At 48.9% G+C, this 21,825-nt stretch overlaps 1 protein-coding gene across 1 annotated transcript in view; it reads right to left on the bottom strand.

Moving 5' to 3' along the window:
* The window catches only part of syne1b (spectrin repeat containing, nuclear envelope 1b), a 125,657-nt gene that overhangs the window by 55,718 nt on the left and 48,114 nt on the right, over positions 1-21,825 (bottom strand). Inside the window, 29 exon segments of the mRNA XM_079752688.1 lie at positions 109-2,269; positions 2,421-2,686; positions 3,013-3,189; positions 3,317-3,442; positions 3,936-4,085; positions 4,490-4,666; positions 4,905-5,072; positions 5,813-5,965; positions 6,555-6,881; positions 7,141-7,311; positions 7,607-7,762; positions 11,408-11,725; positions 12,164-12,328; positions 12,589-12,732; positions 13,172-13,325; positions 13,512-13,684; positions 13,791-13,955; positions 14,664-14,819; positions 15,321-15,464; positions 15,601-15,783; positions 16,009-16,186; positions 16,315-16,451; positions 16,894-17,250; positions 17,605-17,769; positions 18,083-18,392; positions 19,328-19,500; positions 19,910-20,201; positions 20,384-20,536; positions 21,272-21,477. Of these exon segments, the coding sequence (XP_079608814.1) occupies positions 109-2,269; positions 2,421-2,686; positions 3,013-3,189; positions 3,317-3,442; positions 3,936-4,085; positions 4,490-4,666; positions 4,905-5,072; positions 5,813-5,965; positions 6,555-6,881; positions 7,141-7,311; positions 7,607-7,762; positions 11,408-11,725; positions 12,164-12,328; positions 12,589-12,732; positions 13,172-13,325; positions 13,512-13,684; positions 13,791-13,955; positions 14,664-14,819; positions 15,321-15,464; positions 15,601-15,783; positions 16,009-16,186; positions 16,315-16,451; positions 16,894-17,250; positions 17,605-17,769; positions 18,083-18,392; positions 19,328-19,500; positions 19,910-20,201; positions 20,384-20,536; positions 21,272-21,477 (7,605 nt within the window).

Genomic DNA, 21,825 nt, shown 5'->3' with positions numbered 1-21,825 from the left:
CCTGCCAACTACAAATTCATCGTATTTACTGATTTTACCAAAGCACCTCTACTAGTAATGCATCAGCCATCATTTTATGTACAAGTGTTAGAGAGGAGTACCCATCACCTGTTTAGAGCTCAGAGCTTTCTGGACCTCTGCCTGGAGCTTGGCCATCTCCTCCAGGCTGGTGTCCATGTGGGCCGGCACCAGCTCGTTGGCGCTGACGTACTTCTGCTTCTCCCGGCTGCTGAGCGCCGCCACGATCCTCAGCCGCGACTGCACCTCCTCCTGCATGATCTGCTGCTTCCGGATCTCCTCCTGCACCTTCTCCAGCCGCACGTCCACGATGACTGCGCAGCCCAGCTCGTCGCGCACCTGCTGCAGCCAGTCCAGCGTCCTCGTCACCTCTGTCTCAAAGTCCTTGCTCTGGACGAAGCGGTCCTCGCACTCCTCAATCAGGTCGCCCACGGCCGCCTGCAGGGAGCGAAGCTCGTCCTGCCACAGCACCACCTGCTCCTTGGAGGCGTCCTGCGCGGCATGGTCCACGTGCGTGGCCAGGGTGTCCATCTGCTCCATGAGCCGGGACAGGTGGGAGCTGGCGCTCTGCAGGCTGCCCGCCAGGGCGTGGTAGTTCTTCAGCCGCTCCTCCGCCGACTGGGTCTCCGTGTTCACCTTGACCAGCTGCTCCTTGGTGGCCTTCAGCTCCGAGTCCACCTGCATGGCCATAGCCTTGTGGTCCTCGAAGGACTCCAGCGTGTCGTCCAGGTGCTCCACCCTCTGCTCCACCAGGCGCTTCAGGCCGTTGTACAGGCTCACCAGCTGGGTCATCTCCTCGGGCCGCCAGGGCTGGCCAGTGCTGCGGAAGCCCTCCTTCTTCTGGTTGAGCTCCCCCACAGCCTGGCCCAGGTCGCCCAGGTCCACCAGGATGGCCTTGTAGTCGCCCTGCAGGCTGATCACCTCCTCTGTCTGGAGGCCCACGGGCTGCTTCTCCAGGTCGTTGAACTGCTCTTCCAGCTCCTTCAGGGCCTTGTGAGTGACGTCTATGAAGGAAGCATACTCCTTTCTGGCCAGGATTGCTTGCTGGATCTTCTCCTGTTTCTCTCTGGCCAGCGCTAGTATGGTGTTGTACTGCTGGGGCAGAGTGTTGAGTTTCTCGTCCAGGTAGCAGTGGTCCACTTCATTTAGAGTGGGCAGTATCTCCTGGCCGGCCCTCTGCACGGTGAGGAGGAGGTTCTCGTATTCCACCGCGTGTTCGATGATCTGCTGGTACTTCAGCATCTGGAACTCCAGTTCTTGGTCGCCGTTCATGAGGTTGATTTCCGGGAAGGTGACGATGTCAGCCTGCTTCAGCCACTGGCAAGTCTTCTCCAGGTCCGTCTTGAAGTACTTTCTTGACGTCAGTGCCTTCTCCAGCTCCTGCAACCGCTGGCCGCATCTGTGCAGTGTCTTGTCGAAGATGTTTTGCAGCTCCTGCAGCTTGGTGAGGATCTCGTTCTTCTCCTCCTCACTGGCGTCCCTCATCAGGTCCCGGCCCTGCGCCCACAGCGAGGTCAGCTCGCTCTGGTAGGCCTTCAGGCTACTCTGGATGTTCCTGCAGGTGCGCACCTGCTTGGCCAGGTCGTCGGGCAGTAGTGCCACACTCTCCTCTGCCTGGGCCTTCTTCTCATTCTGCTGGACCCAGGTGATGGACTGGCCCACGGCCATCAGAAACTGGGTCCTCTCCGTGAACGCCTTGCTGAGGTGCTTCCTGCGCTGGGCGACCGTCACGCCCAGGGACTCCACCTGCGACTGGGTGTCGGCGATCAGCTGCTGGAGCCGCTGCCGCTCGTCCAAGCCGAGGTGGGCCAGGATGCGGTCGGCGTCGGCCATGGCCTGGGCCAGCAGCAGCTGCTTGGCCTCCAGCTCGCTGCACACGCTCAGGTGGTCGAACAGGAAGCTCTGCGCCAGCTCCGGAGGGGGGCTCATCTTCATGGCCTCCGACAGGGCAGGCTGCTGCTCCTCGGCCCAGTCCCGCGCCTCCCTGAGCCGCGCCTCCACCAGGGCCATGTCCTCCAGGGTGACCACCGAGTCCTGGATCTTCCTCTCGATCAGGCTCTGCAGCTGGGCCCAGCGCTGCTCGAAGTGGCTGATCTGCTCCTTCACCAGCTCCTTGTCGTCCAGGTTGAGGTGCTGCACCACCTTCTGCCGCTGCTCCTTCAGCTCCTCCAGGGTCCCCCTCTGCTCCTGCAGCGTCACCGCCAGCTTCCGCAGGGCCTCCAGGTGCTCCGAGGAGCTCTCGGCGTCCGTTCTGTCAACAACGACAGGCGTGTTTAATTGTAGGATGCCTTATATTATAACCCATATAACATAGCATTGAATATAAGTGTTCTTTACACAATATCACAACACAACACAGCACCACAAGTCCCCCCCTCAGGCAGCCGGCCCAGGCCTCCCACCTGGCCAGGTTGTCCCAGGCGACGGACACCTGCTCGAACAGCGCCTCCATGGCGGAGATGCAGCGGTGGTAGTCCCGGGAGCGCAGCAGGTCCTGCTGCCGATGGCCCTCCAGCGTGCCCGCCTGCTGGCAGAGCTCCAGCCAGGTGTGGCTGAGCCGCGCCAGCTCCCCGTGCTCTGGGGAGTCCTGGCAGGCCGCCAGCCGGCCAACGCTCTCCGTCATGCGGGTCAGAACGCTCTGCTTGGAATGCAGCTGCTGGCTGAGGTCCTGGAGGGAGACGGGAGGAGGATTGAGTAAGTCATGGTGGGTGTTGGATGTGTGGCGTTGGATGTGTGGCTTTGGATGTGTTGGTGTTGACAGTGTAGTGTGGGATGTGTATTGTTGGACATGTTGGTGTTGACTGTGTAGTGTTGGATGTGTAGTGTTGGATGTGTTGGGCTGACTGTTCTGTGTTGGATGTGTGGTGATGAATGTGTTGGTGACGGCTTTCAAGACAATAATCGACACTCTACTTGAATGTGTGTCATAAGAGACCTGGACTAGCCTGATATTCTCTCAACATGGTAGAGACAAATGGTATATCTGTGTCCTACCTTGACTTGGCACAGCATGTTGTCAGCCATCTTGGTCTCCAGCTCGGCCGGCCTGCGGGAGAAGGCCAGCAGCTGCTGCTCCAGGTCCTGGAACAGGCCGGACAGATCCTGCTTCTGCTCCTTGATCTCCCTCCAGCCCTCAGACAGGGCCTGGGCGTTGGACATACGCTCCTCGATCTAGGACACACAAACACACCTCTCAGGAACCGAGCACGGTGAGGGACACATGTGAACACGCATGTATGCATGTATGTATGTATGCATGCATATATGTATGTAAGTATGTATATATTGGTGTTCTGACCGTGAGTTTGATCCTCTGCACCTCGGCTGCGGTGACCCTCACAGTGTCATCTGACAGGTCGCACACGGAACACACCAGGTCCAGGTATGTGATGGCCTGCTCCTGGAGGGCCCGGTAGTGTTTAACCTAGACAGACAGACAGACAGACACAGACACAGACACACACACACACACACACACACACACACACACACACACACACACACACACACACGGAAAGAACATGGTTGAAATCAGTTAGGAACCCTTATCTTTTGCGTCAGTCACCAACCAGCCTGCTCATGGCTCTCAATACACAGTTTGATTGTCTAACTTCCTCACTTTATGAGAAAGTTACTTTGCTTATACAAGAGGTTGTAGTTTTAACCTGTCAAAAACGACAATAAACTAGACCCAAACTGGTTTAAAACTGCAAATTCCAAACATTCTGAAGATAGGGTCCAAACACTTGGATCCATTGCCATGACAGCTGTGTTATGATTTCTAGCTGTCATGGCAACGGACCCAAGCGATTTGGAAGCTCCCCATTGGATCAGCCCTGTCGGGTTCCATCGTGATGCCATGTGGCCGCTCTGAAAGGCTGCGTCTTAGGGCACTGGGGTCGTCTGGCTGAACGCACCTGCTTGAGGGCTTCCTGAAGTCCAGAGGGAGGCTGGTGCTGGTGGAGCTGGAGCTCCTCTTGCACAGCAGACAGCCACGTCTGGCTCTGCTGCAGGGTGTCCTGGTGGCTCACATGCTTCTGGAGCTCGCGGTCCAGGCTCTGGTAGACCTGCGGACCAACAACCCATGGTTAAAGTTAGGGGTAGGACACAAAACACATGAGGAGAACGCGTGTAAGGGGGGCTTGAAAAGGGCTGGTGATAGTCGAGATCCCGAGCCAAGCTTTGGTAACACTGCGGACCAACAAGCTGAGAAAGGAGGGCCTGAAAAGGGGTTGCGTCGGTGTAGCTGCATTAAGCAGGTCAGCCTCTGGTCCTTAAAACCCTACAGCACTCTGATGATGTCACAGTGCCTGTAGTTGCTTGTGAGGTCATTCTGTAGGCATCCAGCTGAAATGTACAGTAGGTGTGAGCTGGGTCTACTGCAGAAGGCTTCAGTAAGGGTTAGGATGCACCGTGTGTGTGTGAGTTTGATCTACTCCGACCCCACCACAAACCCAGGTCTGACCCTCACCCGCTGGGCCGTGTTGCAGATGGCAGAGTAGCTGTCCCTGGTTCCCTGCTGCTGGGCCTGGACCTGCTGGCTGATCTTGGCCTGGACGTGCTCCGTGCAGCTGGCCACCAGGCCCTCGCCCTTCTGCTTCAGGCTGCCCAGGCGCTCCTCAAAGCCTGCGATGTCCTCCATGATCGCCTGGGAACGCCAGGTGAGTGAAGGGGGATATTTAGAAAGTTGTTGTCAGGCAGTTCTTTTTGGTATCCCGGTTTGGTCCATTGAAAACAAGAGTCAGTAAGGCCTATTACAGGCAACAGCTGCTATCACAACTTTTGGATCCATTGTCGTTTTCTTTTGTAATATTAGATTCCAACAGTTTTTGCTATACTACTATTTCCTGATCTATATTATCTCAGGACTCTGTGGGGAGTCAGACCTTATGGCGAGCCAGTTGCTGGGTGGCCATCTCCATGCTGCTGGTCTGCATTGAGTCCGAGGTCACCAGCCGGCTGGACATCTGCAGGAGCCATTTGTCTGCTTCCTGGAGCTCGCTGTTGTAGTCCTCGTGCTCCTTCACCCACTCCACCAGGCTCAGCACCTGGCTCTGGGTGGGAGATCAAGTCAGTGAGACAGATCACAGCATAGCCTCATACACATCCCACAGGGCGAGTGACTGAAGGCAAGCGAGAAGGTAGGGGACTACACTGGATCTAGAGGGTATGGGGTATTGTCAAATAAAAATGAAATCTTTATCCCAACCATCCAAGTTTTGGTTAGGAGGGTTGGAATGAATCAGTGTTTGCTACTTTTTGTTATTATCCATTGATGTCTTCAGTATCTATATCTGTAAGGGTGTACAACCCTTGTGGAAATGCATTGTAGGTTACCTAAAGGGACTGTGGTGCTGTGTTCTATAAACTAGGGGAGGGGGGGAGTGCACCACTAAGGTACTTTTAGTAGACTGTTTTGGTGATGCTTGCCTCCTGCTCACAAGCATTCGGTGGAAGACAAATGCACAGGGCTGACCTCTGTGGGTGGTTTTGACTACTCTTTAACTTTGTCTATTAACGGGCATTTGGACGACGATGGAAGTCCTAGCCAACAAAGGTACGTTCACGGATCATAGAACTGTGGATACGCGTTGGCAGAAGGAAAACATTGCCGCTTTTCAGGACATTTGTTAAAACATCCTCATTCGCTATGATCATGTTTACTTGTTCAGTGTCCTTCTGAAAACCTAGCGTCTGGGTAAGGGAGCAAACAAGTGTCACTTATTTCATTAGGTTAACACCGAAGGCCTACTATGCTGATTGTATGCAAAGATTGCCAGGGCTTGCGGCCTACCTTGGCAGCTGTGCAGAGGTCCTGGTAGTCCGCCTGTAGTCTCTTCATGTTGTCTCGGACAGTCGGGTCCGGGACAGTTTCCAGCAATGCCTCTCCCTTCTCAACCACTGATCTCACTGCAGACTCGTGGGACTGGACCGTCTGCTGGACAGTCTATGAACAAGCACAAACAAGGATGGAGGTATTCGATAATGTGTGCAAGTGCATTTAGTCTCTAAGGGCTAGGCTACCTACTCACTAGCTTAGCTGCCTTATCAAAAGCTGAGCACGGCATGTTCTTAGCTATCTTATCAATAGCTAAGCTACCTACTCATTAGCTTCAATACCTTATCAATAGCCAAGCACAGCATGAGCTAAGCTACCTAAACAATAGCTAAGCTTAATGCTCATAAGCTTAGCTACCTTATCAATAGCTAAGCACAGCATGAGCTAAGCTACCTAAACAATAGCTAAGCTTAATGCTCATGAGATTAGCTACCTTATCAATAGCTAAGCTACCTACTCATTAGCTTCAATACCTTATCAATAGCTAAGCACAGCATGAGCTAAGATACCTAAACAATAGCTACGCTTAATGCTCATGAGCTTAGCTACCTTATCAATAGCTAAACACAGCATGAGCTAAGCTACCTAAACAATAGCTAAGCTACCTACTCATTAGCTTAGCTACCTAAACCATAGCTAAGTACAGCATGAGCTAAGCTACCTAAACAATAGCTAAGCACAGCATGAGCTAAGCTACCTTGTACTTGGCCAGCTGCGCCTTCTTCTGGTACAGCTCGGCCTTGGGCTCAACGGCGGAGCCCAGGAGGTTCTGGGTGTCGGTGACCCAGTGCGACTGGGCCTTGTACTTGTCGAGGAAGTCTTTGGAAAGGGAGATGCACTTCTCCTGGGAGCTGTGTTGGGCGCGCAGGGCCACCGTCAGCTCCTCCAGCTGGCTGAGGCGGCCGTCCACCTCCTCCCTGAGCTGGTCGGCCTCCCGCTCCTCCAGGTAGTCCAGGGCTCGGTCGGTCTTCTCCCGCAAGGTCTTCAGGAAGTTGTGTCCCTGCTCCAAGTCACCTTGCAGCGCCTGAGAGAGCAGAGATGTTATTTTCCCAAATGAGGCTACTGGGATACCACATGTGGAAACTGCAGTATTAACATCCAGGGCACAGTGTCCAGTCACAATCTCCATTTCTGCGCTTGGATTTGGGGGTATTTTGTGACATTGTAATGATGCTTTTGAACAATGTGAATGCAGAGCACAGTATCAATTCGTGCAAAGATACCAGCATCAAGATGCATAGCGAAAAGGGCACATCAGAGCCAAGATGGCTGCAAGGGTATACCTCAAGTTTCTTCATTTTTCTCTCCATGGCTACACGGTCCACCACATCGATGCAGCTGGCCACGGTGCTGAAACTGTTCTGGGACATGCTCAGCCAATCAGAGAAGGTGCCCAAGACACCCTGGGCATCCTCAATGCAAGACACCTCCTCTTGGAGCTGCTTGATGGTCTCCTACAGGACCAAAGGAAAGAGGATCCAATGCGTTCTTGCCCTCTTTTTACAGAACCTCATCTTAATACCCCCTGTTCTGCGATCGTGTTTGAACAAATGTTGCTGTATTTATTAAGCTTTTCGTAAGCCGTCCTAAAATTCCTAATAGAATCAATTTGCTCAGGTCTATCAAATCTGGCAACACGGCATTTGTACTGGTAAACTGGTAAACATTGACTCTATGCCACAATGCACACAAGCGGGTGTCTGCATGTGGGACAAAGCTCAGTGTTTTGGGTCGTTATAGTTACTGTACCAGTAAGTGCAGAAGTAGTGCATGGTAGCGGGCTGTGATCTGGGTGGCTCTCGTGCTGATCCGACTAGTGATGTGGGTTTCATCCAGAACCTGCTGGGCCAGAACACTGAGGCCCTCCATCTCCTCCTGGTAGACAAGCACCTCTTCCTGCCAGCTCTGAACCAAGAAAGAATGCACAATAACATTGTTGTATTAGTAGGGGACACATTGCTTTGTAATAGGCTGACACTCTGCACCCTTACAAAGCCTTCATGGCCGTTATCTCTATATCCACACTCAATTCAAAATAATACACTACAGCATCATTTCGACCGCAGCATTTCTACATTTCTACAACAGTGGCTTATCACCAACAACATTATATCGACTACAAACTAATTTCAATCCACAGGATCAATTGGACATCTCCTCATTTTGACTACAGCAACATTTTGACTACAGCATAATTTTGACCAAAGCCTAATTTTGAGTACGGCAGCATTTCAACCTGAGCATCAGTACAACAACATCATTGTTTCAACTACGGTAGCATTTCTACTATGGCATCATTTCTACTATGCCAGCATTTCTATCATAGCAGCATTTAGACTACTGCCTCAGTACCACTACGGCAGTATTTCAACTCCAGCAGCATGTATACCACAGCATGGCAGCATTTCTACGATGGCATCATTTTATTTATACAATGACATTCATTTTGAAGACAGCAGCATTTTGACAAAGGCTTGATTTCCACTATGGAAGCATTTTGACTAAGGAAGCATTTACATTACGGGACCATATACAGAAGCTTATCCACAATGCAATAGACCAGGGGTCAGCAACCTTTTCAACATGCTGTGCCAGTTTGACATATTCTCGTTTATGAGTGTGCCATAAGCAACAATATATTCAATATATTCATTAAGCTGAATTATGACACAGCGACCAAAAACATTTCCAGAAGACCTGGAATTGTATTATTTCCATATAGTCCACAATCATGCATCAACATTTTAAAGGTTTTTTTGGTTGTTATATTTGCAACATGGGCTTACAAATTATAATTACATCTGTCCCATCTTAAAACACCATTTTCAGAAACTCATTCAAATACATATTTGCACTGTGAGAAATGTAAAAAACGAGAATACAGTGGGGCAAAAAAGTAATTAGTCAGCCACAAATTGTGCAAGTTCTCCCACTTAAAAAGACGAGAGAGGCCTGTAATTTTCATCATAGGTAAACCTCAGCTATGAGAGACAAAATGAAAAAAAAAAATCCAGAAAATCACGTTGTCTGATTTTTTAAGAATTTATTTGCAAATTATGGTGGAAAATAAGTATTTGGTCACCTACAAACCAGCAAGATTTCTGGCTGTCACAAACCTGTAACTTCTACTTTAAGAGGCTCCTCTGTCCTCCACTCGTGACCTGTATTAATGGCACCTGTTTGAACACCTTATCAGTATAAAAGACACCTGTCCACAACCTCAAACAGTCACACTCCAAACTCCATTACGGCCAAGACCAAAGAGCTGTCAAAGGACACCAGAAAGTCAATTGTAGACCTGCACCAGGCTGGGAAGTCTGAATCTGCAATAGGTAAGCAGCTTGGTGTGAAGAAATCAACTGTGGGAGCAATTATTAGGAAATGGAATACATACAAGACCACTGATAATCTCCCTCGATCTGGGGCTCCACGCAAGATCTCACCCTGTGGGGTCAAAATGATCACAAGAACGGTGAACAAAAATCCCAGAACCACACGGGGGGACCTAGTGAATGACCTCCAGAGAGCTGGGACCAAAGTAACAAAGGCTACCATCACTAACACACTACGCCGCCAGGGACTCAAATCCTGCACTGCCAGACGTGTCCCCCTGCTAAAGCCAGTGCATGTCCGGGCCCGTTTGAAGTTTGCTAGAGAGCATTTGGATGATCCAGAACAGGATTGGGAGAATGTCATATGGTCAGATGAAACCAAAATATAACTTTTTGGTAAAAACTCAACTCGTCGTGTTTGGAGGAGAAAGAATGCTGAGTTGCATCCAAAGAACACCATACCTACAGTGAAGCATGGGGGTGGAAACATCATGCTTTGGGGCTGTTTTTCTGCCAAGGGACCAGGACGTCTGATCCGTGTGACGGAAAGAATGAATGGGGCCATGTATCGTGACATTTTGAGTGAAAACCTCCTTCCATCAGCAAGGGCACTGAAGATGAAATGTGGCTGGGTCTTTCAGCATGACAATGACCCCAAACACACCGCCCGGGCAACGAAGGAGTGGCTTCGTAAGAAGCATTTCAAGGTCCTGGAGTGGCCTAGCCAGTCTCCAGATCTCAACCCCATAGAAAATCTTTGGAGGGAGTTGAAAGTCTGTGTTGCCCAGCGAAGGCCCAAAAACATCACTGCTCTAGAGGAGATCTGCATGGAGGAATGGGCCAAAATACCAGCAGCAGTGTGTGAAAACCTTGTAAAGACTTACAGAAAACGTTTGACCTCTGTCATTGCCAACAAAGGGCATGTAACAAAGTATTGAGATGACCTTTTGTTATTGACCAAATACTTATTTTCCACCATAATTTGCAAATAAATTCTTTAAAAATCAGACAATGTGATTTTCTCGATTTTTTTTTTTCATTTTGTCTCTCATAGCTGAGGTATACCTATGATGAAAATTACAGGCCTCTCTCATCTTTTTAAGTGGGAGAACTTGCACAATTGGTGGCTGACTAAATACTTTTTTGCCCCACTGTATATAAGAATGTTGGAACCATCAATATCTTTAAGACATGTACAGCTTTGCAAAACCATGTGAAGGCGATGCATACACGCCATTTTAAATATTTTCTCCTCTATTACTCACAACATAGGTTCAAAAACTATTAATTGATCCCATTTCAGAACACTGCTTTCTGTAACTAATTTAAACATATTTGCACTGGGAGGAAATGCCCCAAACAGAATAAAGTGCAAAAAAAAATCGGTAGTAATGATTATGATTTTATTATTTTTTAATAATAATAATATCAAAAAAAAAATAAGTGTGCCGATGATTATGCTGCCCCGTGCCAGTGGTGGCACGCTTGCCTAGGGTTGCCGACCCCTGCAATAGACTATGGATGCACTTCTTTGAAGGCATCATTTTGACTAGGCATCATTCCGACGATGGCCTGATCTCGACCACAGGACCATTTGGACAACAACCTCATTTTGACAACAGCATAATTTCGACCATGGCCTAATTTCGAGCAAAGCAGCATTTCAACATCAGCAAGTAGAACAGCAGCATCTTTTCAGCTACGGCAGCACTTCAACAACGGCAGCTTTTCAACTTTTCGACCACGGCCTAATTTTGAGTAAGGCAGCATTTGGACCTCAGCATCAGTACAACTAATGGTCAGAATTTCAACTGAGGAATAATTTCCATGACGGGAGCATTTACACAACAGCAGCTTATCTACAACGCAATAATATCGACTATGGATGCACATCTGTGAAGACATCATTTTGTCTACGGCCTGATTTCGACAATGGCCTGATTTTGACCACAGGAGCATTTGGACAACCACCTCCTTTTGACTACAGTAACTATTTGACTAAGGCATCATTTAGACCTCAGAATCACTAGAATAATGGCATTCTTTCAACTACTGCAGCATTGCAACAACGGCAGCATTTATACGACAGCGGCTTATCCACAACACCATCATATCGCGATTTCGACCACAACCTCATTATGACAACAGCAACAGTTTGACTACAGCATAATTTTGACCAAAGGATGGATCAATGATCTGGATCAATGATTCAACAAACCTTAATCAGCTCCAGCTGAGCGTCCTTGGTGGTGCGGTCGGACCTGCGATGGCCACGCAGCTGTCCTTTGGTCTCCATACCCCTCAGCCAGCTGTCCAGTCGCTGGAATTTCTGCTCCATCTGCCGCAGCTTGGCTAGGGCGCTGTTGAGCTGGGCCCTGGTGTCACCCAGTCGGGCCTGGTACAGCCGCCACTCCTGCTGGGCCATCTCCAGGGCTCGCTCCTCCATCTGGGGCAGCCCCCACGGGGTGACCAGCTCCCGGCACACAAGGAGGTTGTTGAGCAGTGCCTGGCCCTCTGTGCAGTGCAGCTGCAGTTCCTGTATTCACCAGCAGAGGGTCAACCTTAGCTTTCATAACAATTGTCAAATAATGTCGTAATGGACAAAATATCATCGAAAATGCAATTATTAACAGAAAAATAACTACAAAAATAACTACAAACATAACAGCCACCCCAAATTCATCACCAATAACTTGCAAAGGACTATTAGTTATATAAAATGAAAAAGAGGAAGTCAATTTGGCAACTTTGAAGACGCTGAATGAGTATGTACATTTTTTCTTTTTTAAATGAAAGAAAGTATAATGAAATAGGATAAAAATTATCATTTCATAAGGAAGAAGATGTTCATGGAGCAAGACATCATATGCTTTTGATGAACATTCAATATGTTAAAAAAAAAAAAAAAATCATTTGAAAAATAAGAAAAAAAAGAACAAACTGTAGGGGGAAACAAAAGTTACTCATTCGAGACCTGCAGCTTCTGGAGCGTCTCCTCCAGCGTGTCCACGTCTCCCTCCAGCTGGGTGTAGCAGCTCAGCTTCTCCTGCTCCTCCTCCAGCCAGTCCTCGAACACCTGGAGGGCCCGCTGGTACTCGTGGTGGGACATCACCAGCTCCTCCGCCGTACCGACCGCCATCTGGGGGGGAGAGCACCTCGTCAGCACCAACGCATAACCCAAATGAGCCCAGCCTGAGCTACAAATGCTTTTTGGAAGCCTTTGGAAATTTTAAAGGAAGTCCTCTGGCTCTAGCAATAATGGTACAATGCCAGACTCTTGACGTGCCTAAAGATTTGCTTGCACACTAAGAAACACCAACTCCCAACTATAGATGGTTGGTCACAGTTACCCATTAGCCTTATTTAGCAAAAGTAAGTAATATCTGCTTCTTATGTTACCATGGCGTTCTCTCTGACAGCATTGTAGCGCTCCTGCAGGTCCTGCAGCTCCAGCTGTGAGACGTAGTGTTCGGCCATCTTGGCACTTTTCAGGCTGATGGTGTCCAGCAAGGCACTGTGGCTGAGCACTTCCTCATGGAGCAGCTAGGAACGATCATAGGAAACAGGTCGTGGGTTATAATTGTAAGTACTGTGTATACATTTAGCAATTAACTCTCTGGTCTGTTAGCGAGATATTGTTGAATGGTGACTTTGCCCTCAGCATAATTCTCAGAAGTAATGTATCGGTGGCTTAGCCGGATCTGTGCGACAGTTTGAGAAAAAAAAGTAAGAAAGTGGGACAAAGTACTCATTTTTAAGAAGGCGAATATCATTCTAATTAGATGTGAATGTTCTATTCATTTGATGAAGATCCTTTCGAAGAGGGAAGAAAGTATTTACATTTGATGAATATAGATTTAAGAAGGGGATTAAAGTGTATATTTGATGAAGAGGAAGATACTTTTTCAGTATATACAGTACATCTAATTAAGAAGGTACTCTGAAGAAGAAAATAGACATTTAAGTATGTGCTTTTCTTTACCTTGGCTTTGCCCAGAGCGGCACTTTTGTCTCTCATCTCCGAACAGGGTTTAGTCCCAGACTCCAGGCTCTCTTCCACTTGCTCGATCCAGGCCACGAACTGGTGGACGTCCTCCTGGTAGCTAGTCCACTGAGACAGGGATCCCTCCAGTTGACTGCAGAGATAATCAAACAACGTGCTTAGGAAGAGGACAAAGAGGTAGCACGAGGAGTCCACGGCATCATATGCAACTTCATGTTATTCCCAATGGATGTTACTTCTTAACCCTGGAAAAGTAAGATCAAACTTAAGAATCTTACATTTTCAGCCTTAAGATTGCAACATAAAAAATCGAAGAAACCTTTTGCACTGAATGGAGGCAGAGAGCAGCGCATCCCAGGAGTCCTTGAGGTCCTGTATGTTCTTCTGCACCACTGGAACCCCCTCGGTCGACGTGTTCCTCTGGACAGACTCTCCCCTGGTGGTCAGCATCTTAAGCTGGATCTCCTTCTCTTGTCGTGCAGAGAGCAAGGCCTGGGAACCATGGATGTAAGAAGTGCAGCATTAATGATCATGGAGGGTTTACCCAACAGCGTATCCCAAAATGTTTCCCTCCACACCACTGACAATTTCTCATTACCTCCAGTTTGATCATCCTGCTGTCAAGAACGTTTTTGTCTGCGGTGGGTGCACAGTAGGTCTGCAGCATGTGGCTAGTGTCGGTCACCCAGTTTTGCAGCTCTTTGAGCCCCTGGGCAAACATCTGGTGTTCGGTGACTATCCTGTCAATTCTTGAAGCCTTTTCCTGCAAGAACCGCGGAACAGTAGTGATCATCCCAGAAGTTTTGCTTTCCAGACAAATCAAGACAACCTAGTATTTTGGATGTACTGTTTTATAGTATTGGATATGTTCAGTCAGGAACATTATCTGCTGGAATATCCTCTGTAAAATGTACAACTGATAAAAAAGGATCCTTCGATATTATCATCTTGCTTCTTGCTCTGTCTTTTGAGGTGAAATAACAATGCAGAGGGAAGAGCTCCGTCCAGGCTCCTGTCACTCGATTCCTCTTCCAGAGGAGATCCACAGGGCAGAGTTTGGGTGTCGAAAAACATTTTTTTGTCCAGTAACAAGTTCAGTTTTAACAGACTAACAGACAAGCATGGTAGGTACATTCTTGACACATTGCAATATTTTTTTAAATTTTCTGTGCAACTGGATATGCAAGTCAAAGTTGTGTATTATCTCTGTGAAATTAACTGGCGGTGCCACATACACCGTGCGCATTCACACAAGTCATCAGTCAATGCAGTTGATGTTTTAAGGTTATCCTGAATGCTCAATGGACTTGGGCCATGTGTTGCGGTTCCTATCTTAGAAATCCTACTTCTGATCTTTAAAAACAACAGAGATGAAGAGAGAGAAGGAGCAAGAGACAAGTAGGCACACAAGACAAGAAGACTTAGCGAACATTGGCCATAGGCGAGACAGGGGCGCCGGGCGATACCGTACCTTAGTGAGGTTGGTTAAAGCTAGGTACTGGGCGGAGAGCTGAGACACATGGTGCATAAAGCCCTTGCCGGCAGCATGTTCATCCCACAGCAGCTGGGCCTTCTCCCTGAGTCTGCTCAGGTGCACATCCTGAGAGGCTAACTCCTCCAGCACAGACTGGAAGAGCACACGCATGTTAACGGGGAGGCATGCAAGCAAGAAGAAACAAGAGACAAGAAACACGAGGGACAGTTAAACATGTTGAGAAGCATTGGAGGGTTAGCAGTGTGCAACATGTGAACGAAGAGAGAAATGGCCTGCAAAGGCAAGTTGAACCAAGCACTCTGAGGAGCAAGATGGTGGTCAGAGCATGGAGCAAGGCTTTTCTTTTTGCAGACATTGCTAAACACTGGACATTAAAGAGTAGAGAGAGCTTTGACTGCTCAGCAGATATGAGCAACATAATGGCAGGAATGCTTAAAAAGAAAGTTAGTTAGTTAGTGTCTGCTACTGGAAACAGCCTCGGCTATCATTGTGGAGGTTCTAAACTGTTCTAAAGCTATTGGAAGTTGAAATGGAGAGCTGGTTAAAGGCGGTCGTGAGGGGTGATCCGGGCACTCAGGGTGGAGTGGGGTGAAGGTCCACTACCAGAATCAATGACCTGCTTGGAAACATTACCTGCAGTTTATGGAGCTCCTGCTTCTTGGCTCCGAGATCATGGAGCCGTGTGCTGCTCTCCTGCACCGCCTGCTCTGTTACGTTCAGCCAATCCTGGAGTGGTTCGGCACTTGTCTCAAAGTCCTTCATCTGACATACTAGGTTCTGAGGAGAACAACATCTGATTGGTTATGAAGATGATCAATAATATCTGAATGGTTATGAAGGATATCAATAACACCTGATTGGTTATGAAGCAGATCAATCTTCATTGGAGGAGAGATGCTTCTCAGTGGTTCACCTGTAGGCTCGTCTCTCTGCTGTGCAGGTTGGACAAGAGGTTCTTCCAGTCGTCCCGGGCGCTGTTGGTCTTGGCCCGCACGCCCTCCACCCTGTCCTTTGCCGCCACGCTGGTGAACAGCTCGCTGCTCACCAGCACACCATTCACCTTGCTCTGGCCCTTCTCCCTCTCACTGAGGAACTCCTGGGGAACAGGGAGCACACACTGGGGTCAAGTACAGTTCATATGAATACTGTCAATCATAACACCATAAAATCATAATCATAAAATTAGACTTTTGAATCAGCATTTTAATCAACTGAAAGATCAACACACATTGCACAAACATTTTTCAAGAAGTCAGCAAAAGACAAAGAGAAAAATCCCATTTGTTCAAATACTAATAAAATCAGGTATGTTTCCATTTACCTGGATCTTCTGGAGGCTGGAGGACGCCTCACTGAGGTTCTGCGGAACGTCAAAGCACTTGGCAGTGTTGATCTTGGCGTTGACCAGCCACTGCTGGAACTCTCTGAAGGCCGAGCGGAAGCCCTGGTCCAGCAGCTTCTCCTTACTCTGGCACCCTCTGGAGGCCTGGAGGCTGAGACTGGAACACAAAGCCATGCCATAGTCTTTAAGAAATACAATCGGGTCTGTCGGCATCAGTGGCTGGCTACAAATCACACGGTTAATCCCCAAAGGGGCTTAACGCATAATACATTAAAAAAGATGTACCTGTTGTACTCTTTAATGAGGGAAGACACCTTCTCTGACAGCTTGCCCAGGTCTCTGGAGAACCGGCATAGGTCATTGAGCTGAGTCTTCAAACTCTCTGACGTGGGCTCAGCTTTCACCAGGTCCGCCAGCGTGGCCTTGGAGTGACAGAAATGAGGAACAATACCTGAAGATCAATGACCACATACAGTCCATCCTGTCTATGCATTCATATTTCAAATGCCCATCCATCATAAATTCCGACTCAGGCTATATACGCTATAGTGCATGCATTTATAGGATGACTTGTCAAAGGCTGTTCGAGGTCTACCACGCAAGGACAAGACAGAGGATGTCAGAGAGGTCAGATGAATCCTGGCAAATGTATTTAGGATTCATAAGGATCTGACAGGAAGGTACTGGTATAGCTCGAGCTATACAAGGACCTTCCTTCCTGTGATAACATAGGAACACATAAGAACAACTGGTCGTCCATGTGTTATAACATGTGTAAGCAGGACTCCTATAAATCTCCCAGAATGGATATGAATACTTGGGCCCGAAGCGGGCCTGCTTAAATGCGGACAATCTGAAACAAACCTTTGCCAGCTGCCAGGCCTTGACACACTCCTCCCCACTGTGTTTTCCCTCGCACTGGGCCAGCCTGAGGCGGCAGTCATGGAGCTGGGCACCGAAGTCGTGCAGGTCCTGCCCCAGCCGAGATGACAGAACGCTGAACTCCTGCTCGGAGCTGGCGATCTGGGAGAGGGAGGTCTCCAGGCCAGCCCTGGTCTGCAGGGCGCCGCGCTCCCACTGTTCCCATGACGACAGCAGGGCCGCCTCCTCGCGCTCAACGGCCTCGAAGCCCCCGGAGCCGGTGTGGTCCCGGGCCGCCGCACCGCTGCGCTGAACCCGGCTCAGCCTCTCCCTGCCCCGCTGCTTTGAGTCCAGCAGCTCCTGCATGGAGGTCAGGAACGGGATTAGCTGCAGTCCTGTGCCCTGTACCTCTGGTTCAAGCAGCTGTAGACTTCAAGCCACTAAGCCGCACATCGGCAGCAGTGGTAGTGGGGATACAAGACGTCGACCAGCTCATTGAGACTAGTCAGAATCAGAATCATTGTAATTGGCAAAGAGAAAATGTACACGGAATTCAATTTGGTGCAGGTTTCCGCTTTCGAGTTTGGCGTCTTTGCTCAAGGACTCCTAAGGACTCCCAGAAATGTGGTAGTGGAGGACCACTTACCACATGACCGGATCTACCCAGTTAGATCCACTGGCGTTGGTTACTCCTCAGCAGGCATTGATCCTTACCTGCACCTTGGACAGCTTTCTCCTTATTGAAGTGGTGTCGCCAGACAGGTCCGACCAGCGCTGCAGCTCCTCCTTGGCGGAGATGAGCCAGTCGTTGAAGTCCCGGACAGCGTCCAGGTACTGCTCGTGCTCGGACACAATACCCTCCATGGAGTGCACTTTGCCCTTTGAGTAAGGGCAGGAAGATGGTGGGATTTAGCAGAACACCAACATTTTGGAAAGATACGAGTTTAGTGTAACATAGTAGGAGAGATTTGTTCGTCTTTGTTTATTTGTGACCTTCTTGTGAGTTCCATTAGACTCCTTCACTGTAATTATTTAAATGCTAGGTCACTGAAAAAACTGCTAGTAAACTAGCACTTTATTTACTTCATCGTTCTTGGACAGTGAGGTTGTTAGTGACCTAGGTCGTTTGAACCATGTACGTCACATATACCACATACTATTTGACCCATACGAGCCCTCTTTGTTTTCCCACCTTGACCACGGCGGAGAGGTCGGCAAAGTGAACGTTGAGCTCTGCCCTCTGCTCCGGTCCGAACATCTGGTCGGCGGTCTTCTCGTGCAGCTCAACTGCCTTCTCGGTGAGGCGCGACAGCACCCCCGCATGGGCCTCCACGTCGGCCTGCACGGCCCGCAGGCGCTCCAGCAGGGAGGCCTTCTCCTTCAGCCCGGGTTGTTGGGGCAGGTTCATGCTCACCTCCTGCTCCACCGTCTCCAGCCACTGCTGCAGCTGGCTCCGGCTCTCCTGGTAGCAGCTCCACTGGGCCACTGTCCATTCCAGGCGGCTGGGGAGGGTGGGACGAAACAGAATGGGAAATCAAAGATCAACGAAATCAACATATTTTTGGATTTCCCTCTGTTTCATTGCATTCTCATTACATGTGAACATGTCCGCAATGGTTTAAGTTTTTGTTGCTTGTCCGTTTCCGCACAAAAATTAGCCAAAAATTGCAAAAGTAGTTGAGAAAAGGTGGTCAAAATGATGATAAATAATCATCCAACATTATGGATAGTTGGACAGTGCACCTCTCTTTTGGGTTTTTTTTGCCTTTGAAGGACAACTAAGTGGATTGAGCCAGAGGGAATGACATGCAGCCAATGGCTGCATGCTGCAATGGCTTAAGGAGTTTTTGCCTTGGCAGGTGGCTGTACTCACAAGTTGAATCACCTGGATAGGACCAGGTCCTACCTACAAGGACCTGGTCCTTGTAGTTTCCATTGGCGACTTTGTATCAGAATCAACCAACGTGACATGTGGAGTCCCACAATGATCGATCTCTTAGGCCCCTTTTTATTCAACATCTACATGCTCTCACTAGAGCAAATCATGCAAAATAACAATATCGACCATCATTGCTATGCTGATGACACGCATCAGCATAACAATGTTGATCTGATACCAGAGAGATACATGATCTGTTCTTAAATACATTGCACTTTCTAATTATTTTTTCTTTGCCTTTATTTTCTATATATTTTGCTAATTTTTTAACTCTGTCTATGTTTTCTTTAACTTATCTATTATTTTATTTTATTGTATGACAATGTTTCTATGTGAAGCACTTTGGGTCTGCCTCGTGTATGAAAAGTGCTATATAAATAAAGTTGCCTTGTCTTGTTTTGCCTACAATGCCAATCAGTCAATATTGAAAGAGCTCAGAAGCCGTTGGAAGAGAGGGTCAGTTCCAGTAGGGTCCAGCAGAGGCTTGTGTCTCCTCACCTGTGGCAGCTCATGGAGGTCATCAGCATGTTGGCCCAGGAGTCCTTGAGCCGCTGCAGCTGGGAGCGGATGGCCTCCTGGCCCTCAAGACTGTTGTGCTTCAGGACCTGCTCCCCCTTCCCCACGGTCATGTTCAGCTTCACCTCCCCCTCGCCCTTCATCAGCAGTATATCCTGACGGAGAACCGAGCACACTGGATTCATACGAGGCTTCTTGACCTTTCTTTACCTGATCATGCCCACCACAGCCAATCAGAACCGCTTTAGGGGTGGACGACTCGTTTGTAAACCGCGTGGTCAAGCCCTACGTGCGGTGGAAGATTCCGTTAGGCTTTTGTTTTGGTTGTTGTTTGCTGTAGGGATGCAGCACTTTAGATGGTTGTGTGTAGGCCTACTTTACCTCCTGAGCTATGCAGCCTAATTGATTAGCAATAGGGTTATGTCTGAGATGGAACTATTTGCTCCTTTTTTTGAGTGTTTGGTTTCCCTTTAAGCTTGTGTGGTATGATATATGATACTCATGATCACTAATGATATCCCAAGATCACAACGAGACACACAGCAAAAGGTTTGTTCCACTAACCTGTACGAGCCCCAGCCTCTTCTCCAGCGTCTCCTTGTTGCCCACGGTGCTATCGAGCGAGGCCAGGCGCTCCTGGGCCCCATTGAGCCAGGACCAGGTGCTCTGCAGGGTGTCCTGGAAGGCCTGCTGCTCCTGCAGGGTGAGCTGGCAGCTGCGCAGCCTTTCGCGGGCGCGCCGCAGCAGCGCCTGCTGCTGGGACTGCAGCTGGGCCGACACTCGCGTCTCACTGCCGTCGCCGCGGCCGCCCTCGTTCAGGGCCTGCGCCTCCTGGCACAAGCGCTCGAACGAGTCCCTGGGAGGGTAGCATGCACAATCTAAATGCTTTTATCTGGAGCAAACTAACCAAGGTAACTTCCAGCTGGGGGTCCAAACCGGCCGCCACTGCGCTATCCGGACCCCAATAAACGGGAGAAAAGAGGTGAAATACTGTGCTTTGACGATGGAAGGGAAGCTGATGATTGCCTTTGTGCGTACCTCTCTTTGAGCACCTCTTGCTGATACTCCTCCACCTGCTCAAGCATGGCCTTCTCCGGGCCTCGCTGCTGCTGGGCCTCAGACAGGTCAGTGGTCATCCTCTTCTCCATGTGCTCCAGCCACCAGCGCAGCTTCTTCAGCCGGCCCTCGAACCTGGGAGCACAGGGAAAGGCTTTAGAAAGGGTCCTCTCAATCTTAAAAACAAGAGACGTGAAATGTACTGGCAACCCCGAAATCATGAGCATCATCTGTCACTTATTGTGACTGACCAGACAGAACTTCACACAAAAAATGAGCAGCAAACTTAACAATATAACTAGGTAAATAGCTAACCCTAGAATTGTGAAAAAAGAAACAAAAAAACCAACATGTCACTCACTCAATCAACCTAGCAAGGTTGTTACCTATATAGGTAGTTACCGACCAACCTACCTTCCTATACCTAGTTTACTACACAGGTTACTATCTCTCTATGTCTAGTTTAAAGATCTAACTACCAACCTACTTACCTACATGGGAATATGGCACTAACTAACTGCGTAACTACCGTTCAATAGTTTGGGGTCACTTAGAAATGTCTGTTTTTTTTTAAAGAAAAGCACAGTTTTTTTCAATGAAGACAGCATTAAATGAATAAGAAATAGTCTAGACATTGTTAATGTTGTAAATGACTATTTTGGCTTGAAACGGCAGATTTTTCATGGAATACCTACGTAGGTGTACAGAGGCCAATTTCCAGCAACCATCACTCTTGTGTTCTAAAGGCTCTTACTAGCTGATCGTGTTAAAAGGCTAATTGATGATTAGAAAACCCTTGTGCAATTATGTTAGCACAGCTGAATTCTGTTGAACGATAGTGTAGGTGTTGACAGCGAGTGGATGGCCTACCCCTTCATGAGGGAGGCGCTGTCCTCCAGGATCTGCTGGTTCTGCCGGCACTGCTCCACAAAGCTGTCCCAGTCCTGCTGGATGGAGGAGAGGTTCTGCTGGACCTGGCCGGCGCTGGCCTTTGGGAGGTGGAGGAGCAGCTTCTCCCCTTCCTCACAGACCTGCGTGAGACGCACCTCTCCCTCCTCCACGCGCTCCATCGCTCCCTGGACAAGAACAGGGACGTACCCCTTAAGCAGAGTCCTTTGTGCAGTGTGTCGTTACATTACATTTACATTTAGGGCATTTAACAGACGCCTCTATCCATAGCAACTTACAACAATTAGCAAACACTTTGTCACACCGACGGACGGTATAGTCAACCATGAAAGGCGACAGCCAGCTCGTCGGGAGCAGTCAGGGTGAGGTGTCTTGCTCAGGGACCCTTTGACACTCTAGGAGGAGTAGGGGATTAAACTAGCAACCTTCCAGTTACCAGTCAACCTGCTCTACCTCATGAGCTGAGCCGACTCGACTTTAGTCTGTGTCTAAAGTCGCAAGTCGTTCTTGACCTC

Source organism: Pollachius pollachius (assembly GCF_949987615.1).
Source record: "Pollachius pollachius genome assembly, chromosome: 15".
NCBI lineage: Eukaryota > Metazoa > Chordata > Actinopteri > Gadiformes > Gadidae > Pollachius > Pollachius pollachius.
The sequence above is the reverse complement of the archived record's forward strand: the minus strand, read 5'-3'. Positions and strand labels throughout refer to the sequence as shown.